The 13,945-nt window shown below is 65.2% G+C and overlaps 1 protein-coding gene across 1 annotated transcript in view; it reads right to left on the bottom strand.

The window, feature by feature from the left end:
• Positions 1-13,945, bottom strand: part of PKD1 (polycystin 1, transient receptor potential channel interacting) — a 45,631-nt gene that overhangs the window by 7,521 nt on the left and 24,165 nt on the right. The window contains 20 exon segments of the mRNA XM_040458686.1: positions 651-744; positions 851-1,023; positions 1,209-1,258; positions 1,376-1,492; positions 2,259-2,385; positions 2,486-2,696; positions 2,785-2,928; positions 3,008-3,178; positions 4,155-4,350; positions 4,461-4,713; positions 4,979-5,135; positions 5,441-6,061; positions 6,161-6,305; positions 6,997-7,149; positions 7,474-7,657; positions 7,730-7,943; positions 8,019-8,298; positions 8,427-8,570; positions 9,912-10,061; positions 10,218-13,834. Of these exon segments, the coding sequence (XP_040314620.1) occupies positions 651-744; positions 851-1,023; positions 1,209-1,258; positions 1,376-1,492; positions 2,259-2,385; positions 2,486-2,696; positions 2,785-2,928; positions 3,008-3,178; positions 4,155-4,350; positions 4,461-4,713; positions 4,979-5,135; positions 5,441-6,061; positions 6,161-6,305; positions 6,997-7,149; positions 7,474-7,657; positions 7,730-7,943; positions 8,019-8,298; positions 8,427-8,570; positions 9,912-10,061; positions 10,218-13,834 (7,201 nt within the window).

Raw genomic sequence — 13,945 nt, 5'->3', positions numbered from 1 at the left:
TGGAGGGGGGCCTGGGCCCTGCGGGGCGGGCAGCTCCGCGCAGGCCAGTGAACATCCGCGGGGCCCATTCGCACAGTCAGCCCAAGGCCTGAACCTGGACTTGAGGAAGGGCTCTGGGCTGGAGCTATCTGGGGCTGCTGTCCCAGGATCTCCCCATAGTATAGACCTTCTGAATCAATTTCCAATTTCTTCGTAACATGCGATCATGCCACGGTTATCTGTGTTTGTAAAACGACTCGAGAGCCCGGCCGGCCCCCGCCCCGTTCCCTGTGCTCAGGACGGTTCATATGTGTTATCTTTGGTGCCTGAAAACGACAAGAGTTAAAAGGAGCAGAAATGTGATTATCGGAGGAAAAAAAGGAAATAAGAGATAGTTTTATACGAATCATCCATCTCAGAAGTGGAGAGATTCTTAAAAACATAAAATTGAAACAATCTCAAAAGAAAACAAGTGGGATGTTTGGAAAACCTGGTCCTGAGCACCCCATCACCCCACACCTCCGCCACCTGTGGGGAACGCTTGCCACCCTGTGAGGTCCTTTCAATAGGTAAGGGGCCCAGCCCCGCACAAGGCCGGTCCCAGGTGGGGAGCGGGGCTTCTTGGCCTGGGATCCCCGCCGCCCCCCAACCCCCGGGAGCCAGGGACTTACAGGCCAGCGAGCAGATCCGTTTCTACTTGCGCATCCCGGGCAGGGGCCAGGCTGCCGGCCCCTTCAGCCACGATCCGCCGGATGAGGTCCTCGTCTAGAGGGAAAACACGTCAGCGAGGGCATGGTTTCTCCCACCCCCAGGTTCTTCAGAACCTGCCCGGGGATTGCGTGGGGATACCACCCTCCCCACCCCTGCTCACCTGAAGCGGAGAAGGACTTGGCAGGTGAGGAGGGGCTGACCAGGGAGAGCCCGTCCTCCTCCGGGCCCAGGCGGCCCCGTGCCAGCCGCCGCAGGGTGCTGCCCACGATGGATGGGTCATTCAGCAGGTCCGGCCAATTCAGCGTGCCTTCACTGGACGGCCAGCACACCAGGCTGTAGGTGACACAGGTGAAACAAGGGGGGCCCAGGGGGACACACCTACAACACGGCCCTAGAGCGTGTGTGACAATACCCGGAGCCAGGGGACAAAACGCACGCAGCGCAGACACCCATAATGCACCACGCACGAGGTGTGGCGGACCCACGCCAAGGCTCACGCTCTCTCTGGGGACTCCTACCTTTTGCAATCATCCAAAAATAAGTCACTTTTCATTTGTCCGGCAAAGGCCTGTTGAGAAGCACAGAGAACACCTCAGGTTCTGAGCTGCTCAGAGGCAGCGGGACCCACCCAGCCCGGGCAGGGCCCCGGGGGTGGGTGGGGGTGGGGGGTGGGGGGCACACTCACCTCAGCGCGGAGCCCCGGGAAGGCCAGGAAGGAGCTGTCCAGCACAGACGAGTCCAGGTAGCTGTCGATGTCCAGGACCGGCTGCCCCGCGGGGGTGGGGCTCGGGCCCCCAGCCACCTAGGGGAGAGGCAGGCATTCAGCAGAGGTGTGCCACCTCCGGAGCAGGCAGAGCCTGGGCTGGGGCTGTGCTAGAGAATGTTCTAGAATCGGGCACACGTTCTGTATCTGCACCGTCCATCACGGTAGCCACAGGCCGCTCACGGCACTGGAATGCAGCTGGCAGAGCTGAGGACTCCAGTTTTATTTGTCATCGACTCGAACCAGCTGTGGTGGTGGCGGATTACCCCACGGGACCCCTGGCGCACACGCCCCCAGGGTATGGTGGTGGGTCCCTCCTGAGGGAAGTGCTCTGTCCTTCCCTCATCTCGTGCCGTCCCCATCAGATCGGGCGGGAAGCGCCTGCTCCTTGTCTCTCTGAGCCTGTGAGGCACTGGCCCTTCGGCAGGTGCACGGGAGCCACCAGGGAGGCCGTTCAGGCTCTTCCTTGTCAGAGGGTTTAAATCGCCACTCCGGCCTCTTGCTAGAGATCTGCTCAGGTTTGCGACATCCTCCCGAGTCTTTCCGGGACCCTGCCCGTCTCCCCTCCGTCACCTGACAGGCTGGTCCACAGCGGTCACGGGACCCCCCCCCCCCCAATCTGCCCTGTGATTTCCGTGGCATCAGAAGTGGGGCCCCGTTGGTTCATTCGTGATCTGGACAATCTGCATCTCTCTGTCTCCCTGGGTCAGTCGTCTCGACCTTCTGCCCTTCCCTCCGGCCACCCTTGGTGGCAGCAATGAGGCCCACGCTCTGTCCTCTGGGAGCTCCCCGGGCCCCAGCCCACCTTGCTCCGGGACATCCGGAAGAGAAACAGAATGACCAGGTAGACGGGATAGACGACCACGCTGGACACCAGGCCGACGGCAACTGTGTCGGCACTCAGCGGGATCAGACCGGACACGGGCCCCGCGCTGTGTGGCAGGACAGGAGAAAGACCCGGGCTGGGGGAGGCTGTGCGGGGTAGGAGGGGTCGGGCAGGAGGAGATCATCGGGCCCCCCACGGGCACCCACCTGTAGGCGGCGTCTCCCACGAGCCCGTACCACACAGCATTGGCGCCCAGGAAGAGGCAGACGAGGAGGATGCAACAGGTGGCCCGCTGGACGCGGGTGAAGCGGCTCCGAGGTGGCCGGTCCCAGAGGGAGAGCCAGAGATGCTTGTCAAAAAAGCCACGCTGCAGCTCGGCCACCAGGAGGCGCCGGAACTGCCGCACAGCCGCGTCGCCTGCAGAAAGGGCACAGCTGGCTTCAGGAGGCCAGCGGCACAGGCCACCCCTCGGCCAGCCCGGGCAGGGACGGGCCCAGGCCCTTACTTGCTGCCAGCACCTCCTTCTCCACGAGGCCGCCATTGGCCTCAGTCTCCACCGACAGCCAGTCGTTGACCAGGAAGAAGGTGCTGCAGGCGGTCTGCAGGTCCCGGACGATGATGTGCTGCAGGAACCAGGCGGGGCTGAGCCCTGCAGGGGAGGGGCGGTGAGTCAGGCTGAAGGGCGCCGGTGGGGTGCCGGAGGGGCAGCCGCGGGCGCCCCCACAGACCTTTGTTGTCGTGCCACACGCGGATCTTCCGCACGCTGCCCAGGCTGTGCGGCGTGGCGATCTGGAACACGTCCAGGCTGTTGCGGCGGAAGGCCCTGTCCCCATCCAGGTGCCGGTGGCCGCTGCGGCCCTCAGCCCCGTACAGCATGATGCCCACGTGTGCCGTGGTTCCTGGAGGATGGACAGAGAGGCAGCGGGGCTGGGTACGTGACCCCGGGCGGACCTTCCTACGTGCCAGACACGCAGCCGCCAACGACACGGTGCAGCAGGCGGGGCGCCAGATTAACCGAGCGACTACGTGAGACACAGTCGGCCCCACCTCCCTGTGATACCATATGCACATGATGTTTTACAAAAACGGGGACTGCCCGGTGAGGGTAAGAGCACAGCGAGGAGGAGAAAAGTGGTAACGTGGCAGAGACGTTCAGAACAACGGTCACCAGTCAGGTCGACACTGGCCGAGGCCACGACACCAAACTCGCCAACGTAGGCAGACAGGGACCACGAGAGAAAGAACAAAGATGTCACAGAGCAACCCACGTGAGCGGTCAGAGGGGTGTCATGGAGCAGGAGGGCCAGCGAGGACAAGTGGGGCGGGGGGGGGGGGCGGGGGCCGGAGCACCAATGAGGACCCGCCGGGGGGCGGGGTCACCGAGGAGGGCCAACCAGAACACGCGGGGGGAGTGGGGAGCAAGAGCAGGAGGGCCAACGAAGACACGCTGAGGGGGGAGCGCAGGAAGTGGCCGGGGCATGGAGAACACGCTCACGCGGTGGCAGCTCCTACAGCCGCACGGCCAGCACTGCCCACGCTGCTCAGCAAGTTTTCCACAAAGAAATCGAACGCTTTTGCCCCCAGCACGTCTGACGTTCAAGTCACACTGTCCTCGCTCGGTCAGTCCGTCTTCCCAGTAACGGCTCACCACCACCCCCACTGTCGTCCGCTCGCTCGCACAGGCGGGCCCCGCACGCCGATGCCCCGTGTGCCCGGAGAGCACCGTGAGGCCTGATGAGCTCCCGCCCCACGCGGCACCGGGTGAACGGAGCCCTCGTCCCGTCATCTACTAAGATAGTCGCTACCAGAGAAGATAGCCAGAGAGCACACACAAGAGCAGCCGGGAGGCCTGGACCAGACAGCCCCCCGCCTCACCTGAGCCCCGGCCCCAGCCAGTCTTAACCAGGATCTCGTACTTGAAGCGGCCCCCCTTCCCGCAGAAAGGGATCACGCGGACACGGCTGACGTCCAGCTGGTCCAGCTTACGCAGGATCACGGCCATGACCACATAGGTCACCAGGCACACGGAACAGGTCAGCAGGACGACGTAGTTCACGCCTGAGGCCGGTTCCTGGGGAGACAAAGCCATCAGGTCCAGGAGGCACGGCCCTTGCCTCACTTTCTCAGGACGAGAGAAAGGCTGGGGCCTCCGAGCCCCCCCAGAAACATGGTGCAACTCACTGGAAAGATGAACCGCACGTGGCTGGGAGGCACGAAGAGGCTGGCCCCGAAGGCAGTGAGGTGGCGGGTGAGGCAGACGGCCTGGCTGGGCGACGTCTCTTCCAAAGGCACAAGGCCCTCTGTCCTCCACATCATGTCCTTCTCGCTGAAGTACTGGCACAGGGATGTGTACAGGCCCACGGTCACTTCCAGTGCCGACCAACGGAAGTGGCTGGTCAAGTTCAGGTAATAAGTCCCGCCTGGGTCTCTGCTCCTAGAAGTTGAGCAAGTGTCACAGCCAGACCCTGCCCAGCCCGAGTCACGGCAGGTCCTGCTCCCAGACCCCTCGGCTGCAGCCACGCCCACCACGGGTGGCCAGGCCTGCCGCCTCCGGTCCTCCTGCCGCCTCCAGTCCTCCTGCCGCCAGACCTACTCCCACAGGAAACCCAGTGACCCTGCTGGCGTCCAGCCAGCCGTCAGAGATTAGCCCCCACTGTGGGTCCACGGTGGCCTGCTCCCAGGGCGGGGCGTGGGCTCACCCTGGGGCGATGAAGAAGGTGTAGGGCCTGTGGTCCCTGCCCGCCAGCGCCTCCGGGCCGATCCTCCTGCTGGCTGAGCAGTTGTGCTCGTTGGGCTGCGGCACCGAGTGCAGGTACACAGCCAGGTAGGGCTCGGGCTCCCGGGACAGGTAGTGTTCTAGGGGCACAAGGACAGCATTGGACGGCTGTCCCGCGCAGCTCGCACACCCTGGGGGACGCTCCCGGAGCCCTGTGGCGCCCTCCCTGCAGCCTGGGGCTGGGGGGCTGGAGAGCTCTCTGTTGCCGGCAGCACTCACTGTTGCCTCGTTCCCCGCTGCCCTGGGGCCAGGCCCCGGCCAGCCTATGAAGCAGGAGGCAGACTTTCCTAAAGGCCACGAGTCGGGGTGGGGCTGGGGGGGCACGAAAGACACCTGCTCACCAAGGGTCCCCCACACAGGCTGGGCCGAGGCCTGCAGCACCCACCGCTAAGCACCGAGTAGGTGAGCTGTAGGTGCAACCCAGCGTCAGGGTTGTTGTCCTCGGGGACGACCACAACGCCGACCGAGGCCTGCGGCTGGACGACGGCAGAGCCGGCAGGGATGCGGCAGCCCCGTGCAGCCTGGTCTGAGTTGTTGGGTACTTTCACGGTGATGGCGCGCTCCGAGGCCAGCCGGCCAATGGGGATCTGGGCCCCGGCCTGCGTCTGGAAGGCCATGGACGCCACCTTGGTGGAGACAGTATAGTTGCTGATGTAGCCGAAGGGGAAGGGGTTGGAGTCGACGAGGATGATGAGCTGTACCACATCACTGAGGTTGGATAGGGCCCCGCTGAAGGCCTCGGGGATGGAGAAGTGGCAGCCGGGAACCGAGGCATCGCCCTGGCAGAGCAGGCTCAGCGGGTCTGAGCGCTTGCCCTGCGCCACGATCTCCTCGCCGGCCAGCGTCAGGGGCTCCTCGTTGAGCACGCGGGAGCGCATGAGGATACACATGAGGGCCGACGACAGGTGGTAGGCCCTGGATGCCACCATCAGGGACGGCGGCTCTGCGCCCAGCTCTGAGGGCTGCGGGCCCTGCATGTCCGCGCTGGCCAAGTGGATGAGGTCACCTGTGGGAGGAGAGGTGGGCGGAGAGGTGGCGGGGAGGGCTCAGAGGGGGGGCAAGCGGGGGGGGGGGGGAGCACGCGCCTGCCTGGGCCCGGCCGCACCTGTGATGTTGAGAATGCTGTCGGCAATGGCCGTGGGCGTGCCGGTGCCCTCGGCGGTCTCGGCCTGCAGGATGTGCATCATGCCCTCGAGCTTGTGCAGCGTCTTCTTCAGACACGAGCGGCACACGAGCTCCCTGCTGGACACCTGCAGGGAGGCCAGACGCCGTAGACAGCCCTCCTCCGGCCTGGCTGAGCAGGGCCGGCACCCCCCGTGACCCCTCAACCCACTTCAGTTCCGTCACACCGGCCACGTGGCCCAGGCCTTTCCCCAACACCCTTCACGCCGTGGCTGGAGAAACCACCCCAAGCGTGGGTTCCAGCCATGTGCCTCCCTGCCGAGAGCTCTTCTGTGGTTTCTCCCCACCCGCGGGCGAGGAAGGTCCAAGGTAACGCGGTCCTGCCGCTCGCCCTAATCCATGTGCCTGGCCATGAGAGCCACGTGTCACAGGTGACCTCTCCCGCCTGGGAAGGTTCTCTGCTTCCTTCTCTGCTGAAAGCTGTGCAGCAATTTCCCACCACGCAGAGGCACAGCGTGCCCCCGCCCCCATCAAGACTGTGCTCAGCTCAGCCGAGCCTGGTTCTCGAGTCCTGGGCGACAGTGGTGGCTAACTGCTTGGGGCTGCAGAAGCCAGATCAGGTGTGACCGTGGGCTGAGCGGGAGGGCACCGGAACAGCCTCTTCACGTGTGCTCTCCTTAGAGCCAAGCCGCTCCTTACCCGTAGGCCACCCTGCACAGTCGCACCTGCAGCTCACATGCTAAATGGCCAAGGACAGGCACACGGCCAGGGAGACTTGGCCAGGACAGGGGCTGCCATGGGGCCCGAGGCCCACCCTACCGTGCACTGGGCCAGCGCCGCGGCAATCTGCCGGATGTCATCCACGGTGTTGACCCGCAGGGAGACCAGAATCTCTGTGACGTTTTTGCGTATCTGGGCTTGCAGCTGCCGCCTGGGGTCCGACTCTGCTGACGAGGCCAGCGCCTGCTCGTGCTGAGGGCAGTGAGCACAGGGGAGCCCTCAGGGCAACGGGCAGCTTCACTGGCAGCGACACAAGTTGTCTCAGCCACTAGAAAACTCGGGCAGCGGCTCAAACCCTGTTTCTTCAGGGACAAAAGGGGGCTTAGGGGGCTTTCCCAGGACTTCTCATGGGGGTGTGGAGGGCTGGCATCAGGGGAAGGGTCCACAGGCTGGGACTGTGGAGAAGAGGAGTTATTTCAAGGAGACGAGTCAGGGGGCCAACTGCTTGCGAGGCAGCGAAGACTGGCCCGGGCCCACCCTCCCCACCGAGGGCAGATGAGAGGAGGGACTCCTCACCCCTGTGCTGGCCTCGTTGAGCACAGTGATGAGGGCCAGAGAGTACTCGATGACGTGCTGGGGGTCAGCCTGTCTCAGTAGTCTGGGAAGCATGCTCTCCGTGAGGCTGTGCAGCCAAGTCGTGAGGTCCAGGGGGCCACCTGGCAGGTCACTAGGGAGTTCGGGCAGGGTGATGGCCAGAGACCTGCGTGCAGAAGCTCTCGGTGAACAAGTGGCAGTCCCCGCTCCCACCTGCCCGGATCCCGCCCAGGCTCACCTATTGAGAGCAACCACAGCGGCGCCTAGCTGGTCCTGCACGACCACGGCCAAGTCCACCTGGAAGTGTGGTGCAAAACCAGGCGGCAGCACGGCTCCGTAGGCAGAGAGGCTGCCCCTGTAGACGCAGAACTCTTCGCAGTGGCCCTGGCGACAGCGCCGCAGCAACAGGGCGTACACGAGTGGGGCGCCTGCGTCTTCCGCATCCTGCCAGCCTGCGGGCCCCTCAGTGTCAGCGGCGCCCCAGGCTCCCTGCGCCACGCCTCCCTGTCGCCTGCAGCTGTACTCACCTGTGCACTCGAAATGCACCTTGGTGGTGAGGGCGCGCACGGCGTCCAGCGGGAAGAGGCGGCAAGAGCCTCCGCGCGGGGGCCGGTTGGCAGAGAGGCGGATGGAGGCGCAGCCCTCTTCCTCGCCCGAGCGGCCCAGCACCGTGAGCGTGAACGTGTAACCCTCGCCGTCCCGCAGCACGCCGCGCCGTACCACCAGCCGCATGCCTGAGCTGCCTGTCGACGTGGTCGTCTCGTCCAGCACCAGCGTCTCATTGCTGAAAGTACGCGCCGCCCAGCGCTGCAGAGCCAGGGGACAGAGACCAAGGTGCTGAGGACCGGGAGCAGCCCCGCCCCGCCCCGCCCCGCCCCGCCGAGGCCCCGCCCCCGCACGGCCCCGCCCCGCCCCCCAGTCCTACACTCGCTCACCCCTCGCTGGGAGCCCCCGCTACAGTTGTCACAGCGGCCCTCTAGGTACACATAGGAGCTACGGCTCACTGCGTACACGGCCTGCGCCTTGCAGGACACACACTCCAAGGACACAAGGGGCACCCGACCCCTACGGATCAACACCTGGAGACAAGAAAAGAAGCCACGACCTGAGCCAGGGCCTCCACTCCTGGGGCCCACACCCTGAGTCTGCACAGGGCAGTCAGCCCCAGCCAGGCTCCCCAGGGGAGCTGGGCCTTTGGCCTCTACCCTGATGCTGTTCCCCTGGCTGGGAAGGCTCCTCTCTGGGCCCTGCCAGCACCTAGTTAACCCGGAGTCCAACTTCCCAAGGCTCTGTGGGCTCAGCCCTCCTCAAGTACATTCGTTCAGTTTTTGATGTCTCCCAGTCTGGAGGATGGTGGTGGACACCCAAGAGGGCAGAGTCCACCTCGTGCTTATTTTCCATAGCACCCAAAGCCCAGCTTGGGCCTAGCACACACGAAGCACTCAGGTACTCACCTGTGAACAGGATGGATGGATGGATGGACGGACGGACGGACCCGTGGAGGAGAAACAGAACGAACGCACGTGTGGGGTGAAGGCGGCCGTGCTCACTACACAGCCCCATCTGAGGTCGGTCCCACCTCAGCCAATCCAGGCTGGACCCCGCTCCGAGCTCCCCTGTCCCCACACAGCCCGTCCCAGGCACCAGCAGCACCTCGCGCACCTGCCGCCATCGGCAGGCCGCAGCAGCGCCGGCCCCAGGGGCCGCTGGCACCTCGGTCCTGACCTGCCTGGAGGGTGCAGGGGGCAGCAATGTTGAGCACGTGTCCACCCCGGGCTGAGAACAGGCTCTTCCTGTTCAAAAATGAGGACACCCATGCTCTGGGAAGGGGGCCGGTTTCCTCACTGCCTTTGGTGCTGCTGGAACCCCTTACTTCTTTTTTTTTTTTTTAATTTTTTTTTTTTTCAACATTTACTTATTTTTGGGACACAGAGAGACAGAGCATGAATGGGGGAGGGGCAGAGAGAGAGGGAGACACAGAATCGGAAACAGGCTCCAGGCTCTGAGCCATCAGCCCAGAGCCTGACGCGGGGCTCAAACTCACGGACCGCGAGATGGTGACCTGGCTGAAGTCAGACGCTCAACTGACTGCGCCACCCAGGCGCCCCTGGAACCCCTTACTTCTCACTAATAAATACCTAGAGCACCCAGGACCCCTCTAAGCTCCAGAAGGCCGCAGCGCTTCCGGAAGGAAACAAAACTGAAGCAAAACGTTTTGTTAAAGAGAATCTGTATCAATCAAATGTAGTAACTCACAGTGAGAACCACTAGCTTCCAGAACACCAAAACACAGGAAACCTTCACCAAGAGTGTTTGGCGTGAATGGCCCTGTGCGCTCAGCCCTCCCTGGCTGCACCTCGGCCACCCCAGGGCCCAGAACTCCGCCTTGCTGGGCTAAGGACTGGACCCCTGGCACCTACCGTCTGGTTTGTGGCCTCCTCCTTCCGGCCTGCCTTCCACACGGTCAGGTTGAAGGTGTACTCCACGCCAGCTTGCAGGCGCTCCCGGGGGACGGTGACCACGCTGCTCCCCCGGGGCCCAAAGGTCAGAGCGCACCCGCCAGTCTCACTCTGTAGCCACAAGGGAAGGGGTCGTGAGACCCTGGACGGCTTCAAAGCAGAGCCCAGCCCCGGGCACGTTTGGAAGACCCCCTGCCCCTCCGAGGCTCATCCGCACGAACGACCAAGGGAGCCAGAGGGGACCTCATGTCCCCTGGTGCACCGGACCTGCGTTGAGGCCACACAGGCCCAGTGGAAGCTGAGTGGCGTCTGGTCGCCATCTTCCAAGTTGGGATCGTAGGACTTGCTCCCATCTAGCACCAGGTCCTGAGTGTCCGACCACACACGGTACGAGCCTCCCTCGATGATGGGCACCAGGCGCTCAGGGACCACTGTCACATTGGCTTGGATGCTCCGTGCCAGCGGGGTGTCCCCAAATGACACCAGGAACACAAAGCAGTAGTGGCCCACAGGCAGCGCCAGCCGTGGCACCACCAGCTGGGGCCGGCTCATGTCCACGCTGGGCAGAGCCACGGGGGCCATGCGCACCGGCCGATGGCAGCCAGCGGCACGGTACACCTCCCACCGGTACTCCGTCTGGTAGGTGACGCAGTCACGGAGGTTGATGTGGGCTTCCAGGTAGTTGCGCTGGGAGCGCCGCATCAGCACCTGCGGGGGCAGGGCCACGTCCACCTCGGGCTCCCTACAGGCCAGCACGTGGACGGTGACCGTGACCTGGGCCACGAAGAAGCTCACCAGGTTGGAAGCATTCACCTCCACGCGGTAGTCCCCAGGCTGCAGGTAGGAGTGTTCAGCCCAGGGCTCCTCCGTGTCCTCCGCCGGGGCCCCATCCCCGAAGTCCCAGCGATAGGCCACACGCCGGGGGCTAGGGCTCGTGGCGGCCTCGAACCGGGCCGAACGGTTGGTAAAGCAGCGGCCACTGCGCAGCACCACGTGCTGGATGGTGTCCTGGACCTCGACCACGAGGGTGCGGTTCACGCCACCCAGCTCGTTGAAGGCGCGCACGTGGATTTCCAGCAGCCCCGCGGCCACGGGGGTGTAGGTGACGTCGCGGCCTGACAGAATGACCAGCGAGTCCCCCTGGACCTTTTGCAAGGAGAAGTACCACGCGTAGGCCACGCGGGACCCCCGCTGCACGCGGGCCGTGAAGTTCCTCTCCATGCCCGTGGGGATGCCTGGCTCACAGCAGTTGGGCACCTGGAGCCCACCCACCGCCTCTAGCACCAAGATGCGCACCTGCGCCTGGGCCCGGCTCACGTGGTTTTCCGCCTGCACGCTCAGCGTGTAGTCCCCGGCCCGGGGGAAACTGCGGGAGAAGCGGGGCCCGGGCAGTGCCTCCGTGGCGGCCCCGCCGACCTGCAGGTAGAAGCTGACGGCAGAGCCAGCGGCCAGCAGGACCTGCAGGTGGACCAGCTGCCCGGGCGCCACCACCTTGCTGCTGGCCCACAGCACGAGGCCCGCGACGGGCTCTTCCACCGTGAGCTCACGCGTGGCCAGGCCCCAGCTGACGGCATTGGAGGCATTGAGCCGAACGGAGAAGGCGCCAGCGTCACGGAAGACCACAGAAACGTGCTGGCCGTGCCTGCTGCCACCCGGCACCGCCCAGCACCAGCTCACGTCGGTGCCTGAGTCCAGCTGCCCCCAGAAGGGCACGGCAGAACCCGCCGCCACGAAGCTGCCACCCAGCTCGCCGGCCCTGATGCTGAGGCCACTTACGGGCACCTGCACAGCCACCTCAGTGGTGGCGTTGGCCGAGCCCAGCTGGTTCCTAGCCGTGACCGTGACCAGGTACAGGCCGGGGGTGGGGAAGGTGTGGGTCGTGGATGGCTCTGGGGTCTCCCAGCTCAGTCCTCCCTCCAGAGACCAGCTATAAATGACGCCGCTGCCCCCGGCCAGCTTGGCACAGAGGGTGACGCTGGCGTCGACGGCGGCCGGGTTCGGGGAGGCGGCTGCGGCCAGCCACCCCACAGGCTCCACAAAGTCCACCGTGCGATTGGCCAGGGCGCTGCCCAGCATGTTGGCGGCCCGCAGCTGGATGCGGTAAGTGCCGGCCTCGAGCACAGTGAGCGAGAAGGCTCTGCCGCTGCCGGCCAGCGCCGGGCCGCCGTCCCGCTGGGCGGTCCAGCTGTAGGAGATGTTGGTGCCGTCCCGGACCACGGCCTGCAGCTGCAGCGTGCGGTTGGTGGGAAAGCAGCAGCCGCCTCCGCCCCCCACCACCTGCAGGCCCTCGATGTGCTGTAGGACGTAGACAAAGATGCTGTCCTGGGCGGCGCCCACCTCGTTCTCGGCCGTGACGATGATGTTGAAGGTGCCCACGGAGCGGAAGGTGTAGGAGATGGTGGGGCCCCCGGGGATGGGCGTGCAGCGGTCGCAGAGCACCCAGGAGTAGCGCACGTCGCTGCCGGCCTCCAGGGAGGTGGCGAAGCTGACGCTGCCGTTGAGGGGCACCACCGTGCGGCTGGCGTTGACGCTGAGCCCCCGCGCACGCTCCCGCACCGTGACGTTCAGCCGAGCCTCGCCGCGGCTCACCTCGTTCCACCCGGTCACGCGGACGGTGAAGTGGCCCGTGCTGTTGTAGGCGTGGGTGACCGCGGAGCCCTCGAGGAGCCCACCGTCCCCCAGCTCCCACAGGTAGGTGGCGGGGCACCCGCGGCCCACGGCGGAGAACAGGTATGGCTGCTGCAGCTCCAGCACGCGAGAACCATTGACCCGGACACCCGTGAGCTCCACGGGCTCCTGCACCTCCACGAGCGCGGAGTCGTTGGCAGCCGAGATGTTGTTGGATACGGCAACCGTCACCAGGTAGGAGCCAGAGGCCGGGTAGGCAAACGTGGCCTCGGGGCCCCCGACGCGGGCAGGATCCTCAGTGCCAAAGTCCCAGGTGTAACGGTAGAGGAACGGGGGCCAGGCACGAGCCACCCACCGGGCCTCGTCCCCGAGCCGCACGAACTGCCTCTCGGGCCACAGGGTCACGTTGCCCAGCTCGGGCTCCACGCAGACGCTGGTGAAGTAATGGGCCTTGTTCACGTGGCTCGAGAGGACCAGCGTCAAGGGGAACGTGCCGCTCCGTGTGAAGTTGTGCGTCACCGTCGGGTCCCCCGAGACGGTGGCGTTGGAGGAGCCATCCCCGAACGTCCAGTCAAAGATGTAGCGGGTGGGGTCCCCAGTGACGTGGGCCGTGAGCCGGGCGAGGGGCTGCACAGGGATGCAGGCCGCAGGCTCGATCCGCAGCACCTCCAGGACAAACACCTGCAGGGGCAGGCTCAGCGCCAGGCGGCCCGCGGGGCTGGACGCTCCCACAGTCACCGTGCAGTTCCGTGCCCGCAGGTACACGTGCTCCACCGTGGCCTCGGGGCCCGTGAGCACCGTGCCGTCCCCCATGTCAAAAGTCCACGTGACGTTGTCTCCCGACTCCAGGGCGGCACTGACGGTCACAGGCGCGCCCTGCTCCACGGACGGGCTGAGGCTCACGCTCAGGCCCCGAAGCTCCTCAAAGACACGGATGCCGACACACGCCGTCACGCTGCTAACCGTGTTGTTGACCTCTAGACGGACGCGGTATGTGCCCCCTGAGCTGTATGTGTGGTTGACCTCCGGCCGGTGCTGCGTCACAGCTGGGGAGTCATCTCCGAAGTCCCACGTGTACAGGATGCCCCCAGGCGAGGGCAGTGGGCGTGGGGCAAAGGTGACAGACTGGCCAGCCACCAGGACACGGCTTCCCACGGCCACAGCCACAGCAGGCAGGGTGGCGCGCACGCTCACAGACACTTGCCGCGTCAGGTTCTCGAAGGCGTTGGACACCAGCAGGGTCAGGTTGTACTCACCTGGGGGACAGGCCTGAGTGAGAACAGGGCCAAGGCCACCTCCACCACCTGCTTGGCGAAGTCATGACCTAACCCCGTGCTGCTGCGCGCCAGGGCCCCTCGGGAAGACAG

This window comes from Herpailurus yagouaroundi, unplaced genomic scaffold, assembly GCF_014898765.1.
Source record: "Herpailurus yagouaroundi ecotype Mexico unplaced genomic scaffold, PumYag 222, whole genome shotgun sequence".
In the NCBI taxonomy this organism is placed as follows: domain Eukaryota; kingdom Metazoa; phylum Chordata; class Mammalia; order Carnivora; family Felidae; genus Herpailurus; species Herpailurus yagouaroundi.
The sequence above is the reverse complement of the archived record's forward strand: the minus strand, read 5'-3'. Positions and strand labels throughout refer to the sequence as shown.